Source organism: Mus caroli, chromosome 3 (genome assembly GCF_900094665.2).
Source record: "Mus caroli chromosome 3, CAROLI_EIJ_v1.1, whole genome shotgun sequence".
In the NCBI taxonomy this organism is placed as follows: Eukaryota; Metazoa; Chordata; class Mammalia; order Rodentia; family Muridae; genus Mus; species Mus caroli.
The window spans coordinates 139,653,200-139,674,106 of NC_034572.1; the positions used below are offsets into that span (position 1 = coordinate 139,653,200).

Consider the following 20,907-nt stretch of genomic DNA (forward strand, 5'->3'; position numbering starts at 1 on the left):
AGAGAGAGAGAGAGAGAGAGAGAGAGAGAGAGAAAGAAAGAAAGAAAGAAAGAAAGAAAGAAAGAAAGAAAGAAAGACAGACATGAAGAACTATGGATGTGGTTAAAAAAAAATAGGAGTAGCAATAGACACATCTATTCCAGAGACATAGAATTGTTGTTTCACAATCTGGTAAAAAAATAAACCATTTTTTACCTAAAAATCTTGAAGTACAAATTATCTTTAAAAGTCTCTTTGAATGATGTCACTTTACGGTGTATAGAAATCCTCATTATTTGTTGCCTCTATAGTATTGAGTGATGATCTGATATTTGTTTATAGAAAATTGATTGCAAACACGTTACTACACAAATACAGTATTAAGCACTCTGGACTTCAGAATCAAAATTATATGCCTAATAGTTAAACTTGGGTACATTATAATCCTATCACATATATGTATGTATGTTATATTATTTATATTGTGTACTGGCTAGTTCTGTGTCAACTTGGCACAGGCTGGAGTTATCACAGAGAAAGGAGCTGGGGAAATGCCTCCACGAGATCCAGCTGTAAGGCATTTTCTTAATTAGTGATCAAGGGGGGAGGTCACCTTGTGGGTGGTGCCATCTCTGGGCTGGTAGTCTTGGTTCTATAAGAGAGCAGGCCAGGGGAAGCAAGCCAGTAAGGAACATCCCTCCATGGCCTCTGCATCAGCTCCTGCTTCCTGCCCTGCTTAAGTTCCAGTCCTGACTTCCTTGGTGATGAACAGCAGTGTGGAAGTGTAAGCTTGGAATAAACCCTTTCCTCCCCAACTTGCTTCTTGGTCATGATGTTTGTGCAGGAATAGAAACCCTGACTAAGATAATATGTATATATAATATATATTAAGCAATATTTCTAGAGCTCTGTTCTGAGAACTGTTAACATTATATATAGACAAACACATACATGTGCAAATATGCATGCATGTGCTATGACCAAATATATTTAGAAAACAGACAATATCTGTTGCCTGAGATTTCTATTGTATAGAATTATATTAAAATATTTTAAAAAGGTTGCAATACATATAGCTATTTATTTAACATAGAGCCCATTTGAATCCACTCAGAACCAGGCAGGGGAGAAGTATGTTATGGTTATAGTAATCAGTTATATATAATTTAAAACACATATACTGTCATGTACTGTTTTGTGACCATTGGCTTAATTTTTCTTCAGTAAGGGAGATGTAGGAACATTCTTTTTAAAAAAAATAACATTTTTAATTGATAAAATTGTATCTAATTATGATATACAACCAGTCTTGATATATGTGTAAACTGTAGGGTGGTTAAATCCATTCCTTAACATCTTTTATAACTGGTATGTGAAATCATAATCAGCTAGAGTCAGCAGTCTTCAACGCTCTGAACCCTTGGTACCTCACTTAATCACAGTGATGATGGCACTTAGCATTTCTCTCTGTGTGACTGAAACAGTGTGTCCTTTGAACGCCTCCCATTCTCCCTTCCTGTCTTTAATAGGACTACTATTTTAGTTATTCTTTGAAAGAATAGACTTGGTTTTTGAGTTAAGTATATTTAGTTTATTTTCTAGACACAGTTTATGATAGTTTTATTCACATGTATTAGTTGCATATATCAATGTGACTCAGTATGATTTTCAACACAATACACAGCATCCACCAATAAAATCAAGGTTGGTGTCATTTTTACTTATCATTTATGTTTAAAGCCCTTGAACTCTTAACTCTTATTTATGAAATATTCATTTCATCTGACAAGTGTGTCCTGGTAACCACTATCCAAAACATACTACTTGAGGTTAAATAATTCATGAAACATTTTGGGGAGCCTTGGAAACCAGTTAGTGGTACTTTAAACAACACTCTATTGTTACTGTTATGTTCCTTTTGTTTGTTTGTTTGTTTTTTCGAGACAGGGTTTCTCTGTGTAGCCCTGGCTGTCCTGGAACTCACTCTGTAGACCAGGCTGGCCTCGAACTCAGAAATCTGCCTGCCTTGCCTCCCAAGTGCTGGGATCAAAGGTGTGCGGCCACCACTGCCCGGCTCTCACTTTTAGTCACATTACAATCAAGTTTCTGTTGCGCTTGAAAAGAATCACTCTGCTCTTTTATCCTGTTCATCAATAGCAGCTTCCTCTTGAACTCAATATTCTAGAACCAGGTATAGTTTATACATGCTTAAACCAAGTAATGTGCAAGATAAAGAATTAAGAGTGAGGTATGCCGCATTGTTCACTAAGCTGAAATACACTGCAGCCTATTTGCTTACCAAGTTACTACTGCTCTTTAGACTAATCAGGAAACTAATTCCAAGAGTGCTACCAGGGACAAAATATTACTGGCTCCTTCAGAGTTGCCTTTAAGCACTTTCCTAATGCATTTAAAAGCAGTAAATTATTTTTCATTATAGTTCTGACCTTTTCCTTAAAATATTTTTTTTCTCCTTCGTTTGTTCTTTTGCCTACATCTGGTCCTTTAATTTTCTTTCTTTTCTGATAACCTGTGTTTTTGGAGAGACAGTGTGGCAGGGTAGAAGGTAAGTGTGAGACCTCAGTATGTTCATTCTCTCAGTCAGCTCTGTGCTGAGTCACCTCCAGCAGCCTCTCAGAATCAATTCTGTAAGACCAGCAAGGGGCAGCACTTCCCTCCTCCACTGCTGTTACCTGTTCATCTGGCTGATTTATCACAAACAATATTCATCTGTTGAACTTCTAGGTTGGCACAGTTCCAGAAACTGTAAAGAACATTAAATAAATAAATAAATAAATAAATAAATAAATAAATAAATAAATCGGGTTTTTATAGATAGTAACAGTTGTTGTTTTTATTTGCATTGCATTCAAGAGTTGCCTAGTGGAATATTAAGACATAATATAATGAAATATTTTATCTCAGCACCTGCCTTGTTTATTCAACAAGTTTTTGTAGAGTGAAAACATATGGATCTGAACTGTCAGTTCTGTCTTGTGTTTTCTGGACAGGGTATCACTGGAGCTCAGGCTTGCTCTGAACTTATGACCTTCTTGCCTCATCCTTGAGGCTGCCAGGTGTTCATCACCAGGCCCTGCCGAAGTCTGAGCATGTAAAAGCTCTACAGTCTGCAGTAATTCAAGTGTACATATTGGTTACTAATAGTTGGAACAGATCAAATAAGGAATCTTAAGGCAGAAAGGTTCTTCAATAAAATACCTCTTAAGTAGAGGTTAACTTGTGTAATGTTTATTGTTGCTAAAGTACCATAAGGTAATATTTAGAAATATCATGTATATAACCATGAAAAATAGAGCAGTAAAGTAATATGGTATAATTTTTTAAAATTTTTATTGCATGCATTTTGAATCCTTGGATTTCAGTATTTTTCCCTTGTTGTACTGAATACTTTAAGTTTCCAATTTAATTGTTTCTGTATAGGATCCTGCTGGCCATTTTCATCAAGTGTGGTATGATAACCCACAGAGCATCTCACTAAAGGCAGCATATGTCAAAAACTACGGCTTGCGGGGCATTGGCATGTGGAATGCAAACTGTCTTGACTACTCCGATGATGCTCTAGCCAGAGAGCAAACGCAAGAAATGTGGGGAGCCTTAAAACCAAGGCTGTGATGGAGTGGAGCATCTTTTGTCAGACTATTAGACTTGTAGGGCTGACCTGTATAAGTAGATCTACCTCTTGAAGAGATAAAAATGTATATATTTTTGTCATGTTGCCATAACTTACTTATTGGTATACTCAATTACACGGGTAAGAAATAAAGAAAATTTTCATTTGTACTTGAAAAATGCATACATATCTTAGATATCCAGGAATATAAAAGGAAGAAACAAGTCAATTTATTCTATTAAATATTCCTCCATGTTTCAGGATTATAATTTTCAAAATTTCATGCTCAATTTTCTCTCCTGTTATTGAAATATACTGTTAAAATCAATATAGATTTTAAAACTGTGTGACTGGTAGACAAGTGAAGATAATGGGGAAGGGAGTGCACATTACCACAGTACGATACACACATGTATAGAATATTATAATAAAGCCCACTAATTTTATATTAATATATGCTAATAAAAGGCCAACAAGAACTATGTGTAACTTGAAATGGAAATCACTGGCTTTGGACACAGTCTTTAAAACTTAGCCTCTGAGAAGCAGTTTGTGTTGAATGAGTAGGCATGGCTTTCCTGGTTCCTGATTCCTTACAGTACATATGAATATTTCAGGACATACACACATTAGAGTCACTTAGACAGCGTCTGAGATAAAGATAGGCATGCAAATGGAATGCAAGAGGATGACTGAGGAATGCCTGAACCCTGGACTAGAGCTACCTGACAAGATCCAGGTGAGAGCTTGCTGTAAGGGTCAGCTGCTGCTGAGTCTGACCCTAGTCACTGTTCCCCCTGCAGTCGCCCAGGGTCCCTCACAGGTTAGCACTCACTGCTTGCCTACTTTTCACATTTTTCTTCTGCATTTGCATTTTGCTTTTAAGCTACCTAAGAACATTATTCTTTCAACTTGTTCCTTTTTCTAAAAGACTATTTTGGGGAAAATAAATGTCTAGCATAAAGCAGTTCTTGTTTCCTTTCTCAAAGCAATCAGTAGTTACTGGGCTGGAGCGCTGGCTCGCAGGGGAGAGCGCTGGTCTCCTCCACAGGACTTGGTTCAGTTCCCAGAACCACATGGTTGGTCACAACCCCATTTCCAGAGGATCTGACTCACTCTTCCTGCACACACATGGTACATGGACATACATCCATGCATATAAAATTAAGTAAAAATAAAACAAATCATTACAATATATTCATATTATTTCCTGAAAGAACATAGATTAAATGTTTGTATCCTTTGAACTCCATTACATAAGGCCTATCTTCTTTACATATGATCCCCTTCCAAATTGGGATAAGTGATTAATCAACTGTCTGTTATGACAATATTATATTTTCTACTTACATAACTATTTATGACAGTAAAACTATTTACTTCCATGGTATATGATGAATAACTTTGTATTTATAAAAATCACTTTACATTTCTAAAATTAACACAAATTATTAGACACAATTTGTTGTGCATGTAGTTGCAATTGTTTTTTATCAAAATGTGATTAACAAAATTGTATTTACTAAAATATATGTTTTACTAGTCATTGATTTTGCCATCATACTGGTAATTATTTTGTAATAAGTAATTATAAAATGTAGTACTACAAAATAAGTAATAGACAAAATCTTTAAACACCTACTATATAGATTTATGCTATACAAAAGGTAAAAATTATAATTTTTAAATTTTTTCTTTAACTGTTAAATCAGCTTTATGATTTAATAAAACATTGCCAAGAAACACAGTGACTTATTTTGATCAAAGAGTTAAAATGTCAAGAGGTAAACAAACATACACATCGGAGGTCGGAAAGGTGCGCCCATTTTCTTCTGTGTCAGATCAGCTTTTAATGTCTGTAAATCTGAAACTGCTTGTTTTCTCATCTGTAGAAAGAGTTAGCTTTAGAAAGTGAAGTTCATCTTATCTTCCTAAAACCATCTCAGTGTTGGAACAGTCCTCATTTGCCTTTCATGCCTTCATGCTTATTAGGTTTCTACAATAAATTAATATATTATACGTCCTGTTTAACAGGCACACCTAGCTCACTAGATGTACATGAGATAATGTCCTTTATGTGTATATAAAGGGCAGTTGAAAGGTCTTAAAATATAGAGTAAAAGGAACCTTACTTTTTACTCTAACTTCAAAAATCTCAATGTGTAACAAGTACAACAGACGCTAACAGGACCCTGAACACAAGATGCTCCAGGAAAGGACAGGTAATTAAGAAGCATGATAGGATATACTTTGTGCCCAAAATGCTTCAAAGGGTCTTAAATCTTTGGTGTTCTCATTTCATAATTAAGGAAACTTGAGTACTTTGCTCACAGTGTAAAGCACAAGGCTGGAACAAGGCTGGAACAGCTATGAACTCTTTTTTTTTTTGAATGTAAAACATTTAATTTAAAAATGTTGAACACTACAATATATAAAATAGCAATTATAAATGCACATAGTGTATTCTATAGCTGCCAGGTTTACTTTTTTTTTTAAAGGAAACTGTTACACTGTGGCTAAAACTTGTATCTTCAACCTTTGAAAAAGCCCACATTCTATCACAGTGATGTATGGTTAAACACTTGGATCAAGTCATAACCAGTTTTATTGCAAAAGGACCCTGTACACATTTATCAATTCTAGTACCTTAATAGCTACCCAACAAGTCATTAACATACAGAAACATGCATCATGAAAAGCAAGAAGTATCACCCATCCCTCTGCGTATTAGCAACTTGTCACTCCTGAGCCACAGTGCTCATCACTGAGGTCTGTGAACAGTCACTCTTCCCATTCATCCTGAGTGAAAGATGGAATGACTTAAGTACAAATGCAACATATTATAAACAATTTCTTACAAAAAAAGTCACAAATTAAACCAAAGTATTTTACAGAATTTACTACAAAATGCCATAAAAACCGCCTCAACTTAAGCTCTCTCCCCCCCGTATCCGGCGAGCCAACTGGATGTCTTTGGGCATGATGGTGACTCTCTTGGCGTGGATGGCACACAGATTGGTATCTTCAAACAACCCCACCAGGTACGCTTCGCTAGCCTCCTGAAGGGCACCGATGGCTGCACTTTGAAACCTCAAGTCGGTTTTGAAATCCTGGGCGATCTCCCTCACCAATCTCTGGAATGGCAGCTTCCGGATGAGCAGCTCAGTCGATTTCTGGTAACAGCGGATCTCTCTCAGAGCCACGGTTTCTGGCCTATAGCGGTGAGGCTTCTTCACCCCGCCGGTAGAGGGCGCGCTTTTCCGAGCCGCCTTGGTGGCCAGCTGTTTGCGGGGGGGGGGGGGGGGGGTCTTTCCCACCGGTGGACTTCATAGCGGTCTGCTTGGTTCGGGCCATCTTCTTTCACCCAAAGCCGAGTCTGGGGCCCTTGCTGAGACCGAGGCGGCGCTGGAAGCACTCGAACAAGAGCCGCAATCGCCGAGCAGAACGAGCAGATGCTCCACCAACGAACGACCAAACCGCTCTGCCGAACTCTTAAACAATAAAGAACTCAGGCTTCCCTGGGTTTAGCGTGTCACATGCTGTATTTTTGTTTTTGTTTTTGTTTTTGTTTTTCGAGACATGGTTTCTCTGTATAGCCTTGGCTGTCCTGGAACTCACTTTGTAGACCAGGCTGGCCTCGAACTCAGAAATCCGCCTGCCTCTGCCTCCCGAGTGCTGGGATTAAAGGCGTGCGCCACCACGCCTGGCTACATGCTATATTTTTAAACAAATTTTGTTAAGGAACACCATTAAACCCTTAGAAGCACTACTTATTCTCTGTTACCTTGAATAAATATGCTTGCAAAAGGCCCAGGCTTGCTTTTCTGCCCTTTATTTCTGATTAGCATTGGTGGGAATGTTTTAGGCAGTTCATTCAGGATACAATAAACACTTAGTATTGCTTGTATATCCTGTAGTCATTATGGTTAAAAATGGGATTTTTTTCTCCTAATCCATAAGCCCCAAACTTTACTGTTTTGTGTTTTTAAAACCAAATTATTATTTATGCTCAAGTCATAAGTCACATTTGTAAGCTGTTCAAAGTAGTAGACCACTGTAACTTTAAATTAACAAACAGTAGATCAAATTCAAAATGTGGGTCCTTACTCACACAAGCTACAGTTGAAGTCCTTAATTAATATCCTTAGGTAGCCGTGCCAATCATATTCAATAGTGAGGTATATAACATCTCTATTCTAGAAAGTGATAATTCTGTACCATGAAGCTATTCTGGAAAAATAATGAGTGGAGAATTTCTGGGGTTAGCTTTCCAGTTCTCTCTATATATTCTTTTTGTTTTTTCTTTTTTTCTTTTGATTTTCTGAGACAGGGTTTCTTTGTATAGCCCTGGCTGTCCTGGAACTCACTCTGTAGACCAGGCTGGCCTCGAACTCAGAAATTCACCTGCCTCTGCCTCCCAAGTGCTAGGATTAAAGGCGTGCGCCACCACGCCCGGCATATATATGCATATATATATATATATGCTTTAATGAAAGAATATATAGTCTCCTGTTCAACAAAAGAGTTTGTTTTTTAAAATCTCAGCAGAGAAGTGGTTGTCTATCATGAACAATGGACTGCAAGAACCTCAAGGCTGAAACAAACAAAACCAGTATATGCACACATATGTAAAAAGCACAACAAAGGCATGAGTTAAGAATGCTCTAGATCACCTACTAAACATCTAGTATACAAAAGCGCCTACTGGAGAAATAAGGCTTATACCAAGGCACTCTGTGCTCGGAAGGAAATTTAGCATCCAGTAGAAGAGCCATGCTTTGTGTGTATGAAAATAACAAGAAAATGATTACCCAAGAAAAGGGAAGAAAGAGAGGGAGATAGGGGGCTTAACCATAGGTTCGTCACATTTATAAATGTCTGAAACTCAGGACCTTGTGCGTGCTACACAACTGTAGGAACGATTTTTAAAATGTATTTATCTTCTTTTCATATTGTACTGACTCACATGGTCCTTTAACCTTTAATTACTTTGAGTAAACTCTTACCTTTGCCTGTTACAACATGCATCTTTTTATTGTACTTAGTTTTCTCCATGCATTTTGTTTGTTGTCATCTAATTAATGCTAAAGAAACAGCTTAAGAAGAGTCAGTCCTGGCTACCCTTATAACATTCAAGGTTAAAATGCCAAACACTTTATTTTAAGATGAACGTTATAATCAGATTAGGAAAAATATAGATTACCTTAACTTCTAATATGAGTTTCATTTTATCAGTATCCAATTTTCTCTTAAGTTGGTCAATTGCATGCTGTACTTCAGTAATCTGGATTATAAGATAATTCTGTGTGGGGCATAAAATTATTTATTTAGTATAGTTGTATATTTAGTATAAATAGTCTTATGAACATAAACTATGAAGTGGTCATTAAAATCTATTTCAGAAGACAAACTTATTGTTTTGGATATGTCTTTCTGTTGCGATCTTGTGCATTAGGGACTACTTCCCTCTTCTGTTCTACGCTAGTCATTTATTATTTTAAAAAATGAGGCTGGCATCATGGTGCATAGTTGTAATCTCAGTGTTTAGGAAGCTGAGGCTGGAGAATCTCAAGGTTAAGGCCAGGCTGGGTACACAGTAAGCTCCTGTCTCGTTAAACACGATTGCTATTGTAAAGTGGACATCAATTTAACACCATTAACACTATTAACTTATGAAGATTATTAGCAAACACCTAAAAATTAACATAGCATTTTATTAGCTGAATCAGATTAGGACTATTTAAATATGTGTGTGTGTGTGTGTGTGTATGTATGTGTGTGTATATATATATATATATATATATATATATATATATATATATATGTTTATTAAACTGCTTTATATAAGAAAATATAAAAATACCTTTCCTCGAAAAACCTATGCAGGACCATGCTCTTTACTAAAGTTATTTAAGAGATTTAAACTTCCATGAAGGGCTGTGGTGGTGCATGCCTTTAATACTTGGGAGGCAGAGGCAGGCAGATCTTTAAATTCAATGCCAGTCTAGTCTACAGAGTGAGTTCCAGGACAGCCAAGGTTACACAAGAAAAACTGTCTCAAAACACATAAGTGGATGCTCACAGTCAGCTATTGGATGTATCACAGGGCTCCCAATGGAGAAGCTAGAGAAAGTACCCAAGGAGCTAAAGGGATCTGCAACCCTATAGTTGGAACAACATGATGAACTAACCAGTACCCCAGAGCTTTTGACTCTAGCTGCATATGTATCAAAAGATGGCTTAGTCGGCCATCACTGGAAAGAGAGGCCCATTGGACACGCAAACTTTATATGCCCCAGTACAGGGGAACGCCAGGGCCAAAAAAATGGGAATGGGTGGGTAGGGGAGTGGGGGGGAGGGTATGGGGGACTTTTGGGATAGCATTGGAAATGTAATTGAGGAAAACACGTAATAAAAAAATATTAAAAATAAAATAAAAGAAAAAGAAAAACTGTCTCAAAAAACAAAACAAACATTTTAAACTTCTCTTGTGAACCAGATTCTCATGTTGAACCAATAAAGCTGTAAGAAAAAGTGTTAAGTATGCTAAAATAGTATCAACTAATATGGCAAGTAAATATTTTAGCCTAGCTAGGTTTTTTTATATTAAATTTACCTAAAATCGTAAACATTCACTATTTCATCATGTCTACAATGATGTCATTATCATAATTAAGATATTTTAACTATTTTGGATATGTGAGATCAGTCTAATAAAAAGCAATGTGATAAGTGGTTCCTGGGTTTATTCCTTTATTTTTTGCCTATTAAATTATGTGGTAAAATTATACAATAAAAGATAATCTTGTCTGTGGTGTAAGATTCAAGACTATCTCAAAAAATGATTTGATCAAAATTTCATATAATTTAAAAAGTTCTTTAGAATATTCTAAGTTCTGTGGGTGCTTAAAGCCCTCTCACACAGGACTACAGTGGGCTCCACAGCTTACTCTAGTTGTCAGATATTTATCTCTTTGTAATGGTAATTTGCCTAAGGCAGCTAGAGCATTCCTTGGTAATTGTTACTGATTCAGAGTTCTGCCTAGTTGACCTCCACCAAGGTAAAGGAAAGATTTCTATATTTCATAACTTTGGGCCAGGTTTCTCTCCTATTTTAAAAACATACGAACATACTTCCTGGATAGAACTTTTCTTGTGGAAGAGGGCACAGTTTACACAGTACCTTAGAATCTGAGATATTTGCCAAGTTCCTTGGTCGCATCTTGATCTCCCTGGCTTCAAGCTGCATGAGCAGTTTTTTATAGTAAAGTTCCAAATCTTCTCGAAGTTTTGTTAAAACTTCCTCCAATGATGCTGTGACTTTCTTGGTGTCTAAGTATTTTTTCTTCCAGCTGTCAGAGGCTACAAACAAAACACAAACTACAAAAGTTATAGGTTGTTACCGTTAAAGGATTAAACTTTTAAGGTAAGAAAGACCTAGTGTTTAACAAAAACCAAAAATCTAAAAGCAAGAAGCAAGAAGCAACCAATTAAAAGCATTTTCCTTCTCTCCTTTTTTCTATCTCTTATGGACTTACTCAAATTTCAGAGCTGAGAGAAACATTTGCTGGTTAGTACCATGACTGGTATGCTGGTTTGAATGAGAAGGACCCCTATAGGCTCATAGATTTGAATGCTTGGCACAAAGTTAGTAGAACTCATTGAGAAGGATTAGGAGGTGTGGCCTTGTTGGTAGATGTATCTCTGGAGACAGGGGTTTCTCTTTACCTCCTGCTTGTGTATCAGATGTAAACTCTCAGCTTACATCATGCCCCAAGTGCCATGTCTCCTACCATCATGATCAGGGTCTAACCCTCTGAAATTATAAGCAAGCCATTAATGAAATGCTTTTTGTTATAAGTTACCTTGGTCATAGTCTGTCTGTCTGTCTGTCTGTCTGTCTGTCTGTCGTGTCCCCCCCCACCCCCACCCCCCCGCAAGTTGCCTTGGTCATAGTGTCTCTGTCTCTCTCTCTCTCTCTCTTTTTGTTTGTTTGTTTTGTTTTGTTTTGTTTTGTTTTTTGGTTTTTGAAGACAGGGTTTCTCTGTGTAGTCCTGGAACTCACTCTGTGGACCAGGCTGGCCTCAAACTCAGAAATCCACCTGCCTCTGCCTCCCGAGTGCTGGGATTAAAGGCATGCGCCACCACTGCCTGGTTTGGTCATGGTGCCTCTTAACAGCAATATAAAAGCAATGTAAAAAGCAATTACGACAGAAGTTGGTACTAGGGTATTGCTGTGACAGACCTTAGCGTGTTGCCTGTTGGAAGAATGCTGACCTTAGGAATTTGGATTAAGAAAGTGGTTTAGTAATGGATGTAGGGTGCACAGCTTAGAATAACCATTGACGAAACCAGGATTGTCAATCACATGGGACAATTTCCTTCAACAATAGGAAAATGAATGACACCTGGTCACCTGGAATACCAGAGTGATAAGTGATAATCAACCTGGTGATTCTTTGCTCTTCTATTAGGAGTCAGCCTCCACCTGGTTCCCCCCAATAGCCTGAGTATTATTTAGGTCCTAGTCCCGCAATGAATAGAACATATCCATATAAAAGAGGCACCATGTATTCTAAATACTTCACCAACAGAATCTATTCTTACGCTTAACACAGACCCTTCCTCTGGGGCCTAGCCCTGAGCTCTGTTTATCAGTCAATAGAATTCATCCTTATTGTAAAGGTCAAAGGTGATAAGTTTTTAAATGTGCAAGAAAAGTAAACCACGAGGTCAGTCTCTGGAAGGCTATGACCCAGTGTCTGCAAAGACGACACTGTCCCAAGTTTCATTCCTCACCTCTCCCAGATTATCAACACCCCTGCCACCACCACACACATAGCATATATTCTGTGTCATTGTATGTTGGAAGTATGTAATTTGCTTTTTGATTTTAAAAGCACTTAGATTGCTTTGATTCTTAGAAGAAATTGGGCTTTTAAATACTGTTTTAAAAACATATATACACACACACAAAGACTAAAATATTATAGAGATTTTTGAAGTGACATTAAGTTCATTTTGTATTGTGTTTTGACTACTGGAGGCCAGAGAAGGGAATGTGGTGGTCTGAGTGCTTGCTGTGAAGTCGGTGGGGTTCTTTGAGGGGAGGAGGTGTGGGTTTGTCACTGAGGGTGGGCTTTGAGGTTTCAACAGTCTATGCCAGCCTTATTCTCTCTTGTCTTCTACTTGGGGGTCAAATGCAAGCTCTTGGTTACTGCGCTAGCGACACGTCTGCTTGCCTGTTGCCATGTTTCCCAACATGATGGACTAACCCTCTGAAGGTGTAAGCAAGCCCCTAGTGAAATGCTTTATTTTATAAGTTGGCCTGTTCATGGTGTCTCTTTACAGCTATATAACCAAGCCACTTACAAACAGACTAAAGTAATGATACATCTATGAACCATAACCAGGTTTGTCTTTAAACAGTGTCTGAAAAGTCTTTATTAAAAAGTACTGAGGTCACTGTAGAGAAAGCTCAAAGGACCTAAATTCAGTTCCCAGCCCCCATATCAGAAAATTCATAACAACCTCTAATTCTAGTTCCTGGGGATCTGATGTCATTTTCTAGTCTTGCAGGTACCCATATATATTCACATAGTTGTAAGTGCATTCACATAAATACTTAAAAAAATTAAAAATAGCATACATATCAATATATACTTATTTTATTTTTGGAAGATATGATACATTCTAGGACTGTTTCATTGATTCAACCACCATATCAAATTGTTTTGTGGAATCAGATGACTCACATTTACAATTTATCAAAATTACTCTATAAACATTTCCCTTATTTTCTATAGCATAGTATGTACTGGATTTGGAATACCTGGGGCACACCTCTGCATGTATCTTTGAGGGTGTCCAAGGAGGATTAACTGAGGATGGAAGACCTATCCTGAATGTCAGTAGTGGAATACCATGGGTAGGAGGAGAGAAAGCCAGCAGGACCCCAGCATTCTCCTCTCTGCTTCCTGCCTGAACCAGCCATCTGATGTTCTCTCCACATGCCTTCTATACTGGAATGGAATTTACCCTCCTTAAACATGAGGCAAAATTCTCATTCTGAAAGGCTTCTTCCCTTTCAGGTTGCTTCTATCAGGTATTGTGTTACAATAATGAAAAAGGTTAATTAATGCAGGCAATTTCTCAACCCGAAGGCCCTTTGCTGAGAAAAGTAAATTATTTCAGTACTAAGGGAAGTCTAAATATACACAGTCTGCTTGGCAGTAGGTCACCAAACTGCCCTGTGTTTATTTCCTTGAGATTATCATAGAACTGAAAACGTAATGAAAAATTCTACATTTAAGATGGTTTGATGACAGCCACATAGCTGCGGACCTTCAGCTCAATGCTTAGCTGTCTCTCCACGCCCTGCTTTCCACTCAGCAGCTCACAGTACTAGCATCTTTCTGAAAGCTGCATTATCTTCTCAGTGGTCCCTTTGACCCAGTAACCATTACTCCACTCAGTGGTAATTAGCATCTTCATTTAAAAACAAATAGTTTTACCAGGCTGGGACTTAAAAACATAAATAGTTTTATTGCAAAGCCCTAGGTGTTCTCTCTCTCTCTCTCTCTCTCTCTCTCTCTCTCTCTCTCTCTCTCTCTCTGCAAGCCACCCCCACCCCCGAGCTCCCCCATGTAGTCCTGGCTGTTCTGGAACTTGTGTAGATCAGATTGGCTGTGAATTCAGAGATCTGCCTTCCTCTGCCTCCCAAGTGCTGGGATTAAAGGTGTGTGCCACAGCACTTGGTGCTGAAATGTTTTAAAAACTATGTAAATACCTAGCTTAAGATTCTCCAACAGCTTCTACCTTACTTAGAATAATTTTTTTTGAAGTTGTTTTCTGTTTTCTTTGTTTTCTACCTTCCACTTTACGCTCCAGCTACCATGGCCTTGTTTCATCCGTGGATACCACAAGGTTTTCCTCTTCCTCTGCCGAGTATGGTTTCTCTTATGCGCACTGCTGTTTCTTTACTCGCCTGCCTCATTGATCTGATCTGGGTAGTTGTTAAGAAATACCTTCCTAGGAACCCTAGCTAAAGGCCAATAATGTGTTGCTCTTAACTGGGCTGTTTTTAATGCATATTTTTAAATTTTGTTGTTGTTGTTGCCTGTATGCACATCTGTCCATTGTGTGTGTATTTCCCACAGAGGTCAGAGGTATTGGATCCCCTGGAACTGGAGTTACAGGTGACTGCTAGCTACTGTATGGCTGTTGAGACTGAACCTAGATCGTCTGGAAGAGCAAGCAGCTGGTTCTCTTACCACTAAGCCAACTTTCCAGCCCCAACTGTGATCTTTTAAATTAGTTTTAAAATGTGGATCACTAGCTGATAATCTCGTTATCAGTCTCCTACCATAGGAGCATACTTTTCATAGCAGGGCCAGGACCAGGTCTATTCTGTTCGTTGTTGCACTCTTAGTACCTAAAATAATAGTCAGCAGGATCTCTTCCCCCTCCTCTTGTGTACATTACTTTTGAAGTAGTGACCAATAATTTCCATTTTAGATATGGAAAGAGTAATAGGTCCAAGGAAAAGGAAAACCTTGCTGAAGTAAGTATTGGGATCTAGTCCCTGTGACATCTACTCCAGTGCTCATTAGATTCTTCCAACATTACTCAAGGCTGAGTCACTGCTGCTGCTTCTAAAGTAATGATTTAATATTCTTAAACATGTTCATCTGAGCTTATGAAATGAACCATGGCCTTCAAGATGCTTTTTGTACTATTTAGCATTTTGCTATAAATTAAGAATTCTAAAATAAATTAATCCCACATATGGCTTTTTCTTCATAATCCTCAAATTCAACCCAAAATGAAGGCCTCTCAAATCATCTAATATTTCTCAAGCCATTATCTGTAGAGGAATTTAAATTTAGAACATGGCTTTACTGGCAAGAGGTCACATCTGAAGACCTTCTAGGTCTGTGTGATCCGGCTGGAATATAGACATGTCTTTATCCCAGGAGACAGAGGTAAGCAGATCTCTGAGTTCAAAGTGAGCCTGGTATAGAACAAGCTTAGGTACACACCTTTAATCCCAGTACTCAAGAGACAGGAGCATGCAGATCTCTGAGTTCTAGTCAATTAGATTAAGTCAGTGAACTGGGAAGCAGTTGAGTTTGTGGCAGTTCAGTTTGTAGAATTCAGAGGCAGTTTTTACTAGGGGAGTTTTACAGAGAGAGGTTGAAGAGAGAACAAGCTAGACACAGGTAAAGAGAATGAGCCAGAGAAGGAGCCAGAAGATTAGAACATATTGCTAAAGTTACTATGAGGTTAAGCAGAGCAATTCTGTGAGAAGCCAGTTTGAATAAGTCAGCGTGGAGAGGAGTTTTGAGCTGGAATGGCTGAGGTGACTAGCGAGCCAGAATTCAGAAAGAGCTCGGAAGGGTGAGCTTATTCATCTGTAAGTCTCAGAGGCTGAAAACATTCTAGGCCTAGATAATTATGTGGAGGCCAGAAGCTTCCAGGACTAGGCTTAGGTTAGCAGACAGGCAGTAAGCCTCTGAGATGACAATGACATCAGGCAAATAAAAGATACTTTTATAATCATACTTTCTTCACCTTGGCTTACATTTCCATTCATTCTTACTAGCCCTAACCATATTCCTTCTCATTACAGTGCAAGAAAATGTTTTTTTTCCTCCTATATTCCTTCATTCATTCATATCAGTAAAGCAGGGAGGCACATATATCCCAAAGTAAAGTACCCATGGCAGCTCAAAGACTCAAAGAAGGCTCCTACTCTGTAGGAAACAAGTTGAATGACTGTGTTTTCTATACTGAGCAAATTTCAACCATGTATTACATAAACTGTAACAAGTGAAACCTTAAATATTAATTATAATTCTAGTTTATGCTGTATCAACTTGTAGAACTTAGGATTAGTTTTATTTATAGCTATAAAATCTGGGTAATAAACTTTACCATGATATCGTTTCGATTTATTTTGTTCAAATAGCTTTTCAACTTTTTTTATTAGTTCTTCTCTAATATTTTCCAGATATTTTCGTTCTTCCTTTACTTGTTTCATTTGTTCAATAATCTTCTCTCCTAGAGAGATTATAACCCAGTTATCAATTTTGAAAAGCTAAAAGATGTTTCATATTCCAAAAGACAGAGCTAAAAACCTGAAAGTATGTAAACAGCAAGAATAAAATATACCTAAACCATGTTTTTCTTTCTGCTCTTACCACTATGGAGAACATGGAGGAGACATTTTGATTTGCATGGATTTATAAAACAGCATATTTCTTCTGCATTTACATATATGTGTAAAACTAGGTAGTCAGGTTTAAGTTATTCTTGAAATTTTTAGTTTATTTATTTTGGACCCAAAGTTATTATACTTATATGTCTGATGGAAAATACATGTTTGTGAATAAAGTAATATTAGTAACTAGCAAATATTAATATAATACTGTAACAAAAATTAATGTAATGTAGCTTTCTGTTATAGTAAAATATGTATAACAAAATTTACCATTTAGCTATTTTCTTTTTTTTTTTTTTTTTTTGGTTTTTTTCGAGACAGAGTTTCTCTGTGTAGCCCTAGCTGTCCTGGAACTCACTTTGTAGACCAGGCTGGCCTCGAACTCAGAAATCCGCCTGCCTCTGCCTCCCGAGTGCTGGGATTAAAGGCGTGCGCCACCACTGCCCGGCCAGCTATTTTCAATGTACAATTAAGTGACATTAAGTTACAATGTTGTATAACCATTCCCACCATCCATCTCCATAACTTTAAAAAGTATTCATGAGCTGAAACTTTTTGGCCATTAAACAATAATTCCTTATTAACATAGTTAACTTTGCCTCACACAGAGATATCTATATTCATGGTCTCATAAATAACTTACTCTCAATTTTTAATAAAGAGGTATCAGTTAATCTTGAAGAAACTCGTTGAGAAGGAAATGAAGGGAAATCAATCAGATCTGGCAGGGCAGTGTACTCCTTGTCACACATCTGTAAGCAAGCATGAGAATGAACAGAACCTGACAGGGGCAAGCATTCTTTTGTCCACAAATGTTTGCTAATGCATATCAGCAACATCCTTTTTATTGGAGAGTGACGAACTCCCAATTTCACATTTATCTCTATAGATTATTCTTATGTCTCACCTCTCCATTTCACTAATACTTGGACATTTTATGAAGACAGTATAAACAAAAGCTTTAAAAATTCATTATCTTTCTTCCAAATGTGATTTCTTTTCAAGAGTTCTAGTCTTAGTGGCTCAATATAATCGCTTCTTAAAGTTTTAAGATGGATACTGCTGTTTTTCACCCTGAGCCAAGAAAAATTGATGAGTCTATTGCATTTTCAAAATGTTAGCATATTGTTTTGTATCTTATTCTTATATGCTCTACATGCACTGTTTATATTTCTTCTTCATCATCATCTTCTTTCGCTTTTTCTTCCTCCTCCCCCTTCTCCTTGTTTTTCTATTTATATACTTGATGTTGTGTGTGATATATGCCTGTAGGGGCCAGAGGACAACTTGCAGAACTCTTCTCTTCCATCAAGTGGGTCCTGATGTCAGCAGGCCTGACGGCAAGCACCTAAACTTGCTAGACCATCTTGCCAGCTCTTGTCTCAATTTTCCTATTTTTACCTGTTCTTGTTAATCCAAGCCTTGCCATGTTGATGTTTTTCTCATTATTTTTATAGATCTTAAATTGTTTTCAATTATGCTAGGTTTTTAATTGTCTAATTTACTAGTTAGTTATTACCTTTAAATTAATCAAGTCTTGTTTCTGGAGTAAGTTATAGAACCAGATTTCTCCAAGGTAATAGAAATTAGAATTTCTCCATACATCTTTCTAAATACCACAAATGGAAGGCAGGCAAATATACATACATATGTGTGTGTGTGTAAAATATATATATCACACACACACAGAATAAAATCACAGAATCCTGCAATTGTAAGAGTAACTCATAGTGTAGGCACCAATGCACACTGAGCAGAGCCTGATGCACTTTATATTAGATAACACTATACACAGCATAGAAATGTCAATATGGTGCATTTTGGAGGGGCAAGACTACATCAAGAGCAAAAAGATTTGAATGAGAGGGCCAAAACCAAGGAACTTGTAGTATAAGCAATTTAAGCTTATCCCCAACTAGCTTACAAATAAATAAGACTCAGACTATGGTTCTTTTATTTAGCTTTGACAGTTACTGGGGGGTCTCCCTGACCTACTCCTCTAACTGTAGCCCGTTACCTCCTCAGTGGTGTTCCCCAGATACTTGCTGTTTCTCTTGGCCATGTGCTCATGCTTCCTCTTCCCTCCTCACTGCTCCCTACCCCCTCTCACTCTTCCTCTTCCTCCTCCTCCTCCAACCAGGTCACTCTAAAACCACCTACTTCTATTCCCTCCAATAATTGGTGGTAGCCAATTTTATTTCGTCAATAGTTGTAAATCAAGGAACAAGGTTTGCACAACAAAAGCTTGTAAACAGGAGGAGTCACTCGTAGGCCTAGACCTTCTGGTGTAGAATTTCGTATTACAACACCAGCAATAGAGCAAACCTCAACAGGAACTGGAAATAAAGGGGACGGAGATGGTCATGATGACCAGATACAGTTCTGAAATCCTGAGGAAAGGGCTTTGAGAGAAGACGTGTTTGTTTAAGGGCGAGTTGCCAAGATCAGAGTTTCACTGAGTTCATTAGCAGAGACCACTCAGCCACTGAGAAGACCTGTATTTGATCATCTCTGCAAGATCGACTGCAGCTCTAGTTTTAGAGATCTCAGGCCATAGCTGGCTTTCTATAGTACTAGTGTTCCTATGATGAGATAGCAACATGCAGCATGACTGTATGGCCCAGCAAACTATTTGCTTCATAGTGGCCGGCCAGTACCAGAACAAGAATATCTACTGAGTAGACTTCCCTCTTTCTTCCCTTGTGTTCTATACAGGCCCCCAGCATGCTGGAATGTGGTATCTTCCCTTAGGTTGGTCTTATCCACTTATCTCTCTGGAAACATGCTCACAAACACACCTAGAAATGTTCCTTACTAATTCCTAGGCACATTTTAATCCAAATTAAGTCAATAATCAAGATTTATAATCATATCTACCTCTTAAGGTTTCATTATTGTTTGTAGAAGAAATGGGAATTGAATTAATATGTGCAAAATGCTTAAAATAGTGCCTGGTAATAGATACTTTGTATATGCTTGGCCCAGGGAGTGGCACTATCAGAAGCTGTGGACTTATTGGAATACGTGTGTCACTGTGGGCATGGGCTTAAGACCCTCATCCTAGCTGCCTGGAAGTCAGTATTCTGCTAGCAGCCTTCAGATAAAGATGTAGAACTCTCAGCTCCTCCTGTACCATGCCTGCCTGGATGCTGTCATGTTCCCACCTTGATGACAATGGGCTGAACCTCTGAACCTGTAAGCCAGCCCCAATTAAATATTGTCCTTATAAGAATTGCCTTGGTTATGGTGTCTGTTCACAGCAGTAAAACCCTAACTAAGACAGTTAGCTGTACTAAATGTAGTATTTCTAGAATCTTAATAATGTCCTAAGTTCATACTGCATATATTCACAAAATTCTCTCCACGTCTTATTAGTTCTTCAGAATAAACTGGTGATATAGTGTCCATTAGCTTCTTTAGACTTTTGCTAGTCACATGAAACAGAGCATCCAAAGCCACACTGCTAGTAACTGAGAACCGGTGATAACAATCAACTACTATTATATACCTTGTCAACACACTCAAGCAATCTCTTCTAAAGAGCGGAAGTAATGAACTACATCCACCAGCATATTTAAGTTACACACTAGCTACTAAAACTGACAATTAGATGAAAGTACCTTAGGAACAGTGAGAACACTTAAGACAACGATCTACAAAGCTGCTGTAGGTAACATGTCCATCCCACTTATTTGAGCATATTATCTCTTCACAAAAGCAGAAACAAAAATCGAATCACCAGTGGTAATACTGATATTACAAGAAAATATTTATGGCAGTATAAATAAACACTTAAATATTTAATCTGTAGCTCAGTTGTAATCTCTCATGTTGCAATGGTACTCTGAAGTAAAAGTTTCCATCATACCAGTGTGGCCTGCCTTCTGCTGAGAGCTGTGGTACCATTCTCCTCGTCCTCATCACCATCATCATTATTTTTCCAAAGAAATGGACTTAAAAGAGAAGAACAGATTTGAAAGACATATTAAAACTTGATCCGGGAGTATTAGTATCTACTATTCATATATTAATGATTGTTTTGATGTGATAAAAACACAAATATAACTAAAATTGT

The 20,907-nt window shown here is 37.7% G+C and overlaps 2 protein-coding genes and 1 pseudogene across 6 annotated transcripts in view; 1 reads left to right on the plus strand and 2 right to left on the minus strand.

The window, feature by feature from the left end:
• Positions 1-5,353, plus strand: part of Ctbs (chitobiase) — a 15,785-nt gene extending 10,432 nt beyond the window's left edge. Inside the window, exon 7 of one of the 2 annotated variants that reach the window (XM_029474789.1) lies at positions 3,421-4,578. In XM_029474789.1, coding sequence (XP_029330649.1) covers positions 3,421-3,612 — 192 coding nt within the window. In that variant the 3' untranslated portion in view covers positions 3,613-4,578. Of the gene's footprint in view, positions 1-3,420 lie in introns of both variants that reach the window. The other variant, XM_021158637.2, reaches the window with a different exon arrangement.
• The window catches only part of Spata1 (spermatogenesis associated 1), a 40,120-nt gene that overhangs the window by 3,202 nt on the left and 16,011 nt on the right, over positions 1-20,907 (minus strand). For 2 of the 3 annotated variants that reach the window (XM_021158634.2, XM_021158635.2), the window contains exons 8-14: positions 20,701-20,785; positions 17,476-17,584; positions 16,547-16,672; positions 10,794-10,972; positions 8,814-8,912; positions 5,409-5,496; positions 2,673-2,743 (exon numbers count right to left, since the gene is read on the minus strand). In XM_021158634.2, the coding sequence (XP_021014293.1) occupies positions 2,721-2,743; positions 5,409-5,496; positions 8,814-8,912; positions 10,794-10,972; positions 16,547-16,672; positions 17,476-17,584; positions 20,701-20,785 (709 nt within the window). In that variant the 3' untranslated portion in view covers positions 2,673-2,720. The remainder of the gene's footprint in view (positions 1-2,672; positions 2,744-5,408; positions 5,497-8,813; positions 8,913-10,793; positions 10,973-16,546; positions 16,673-17,475; positions 17,585-20,700; positions 20,786-20,907) is intronic. The other variant, XM_029474788.1, reaches the window with a different exon arrangement.
• Positions 6,198-7,101, minus strand: LOC110291467 (annotated as a pseudogene). The gene has a single exon (XR_002377571.2). The product of XR_002377571.2 is annotated as a histone H3.3-like (transcript).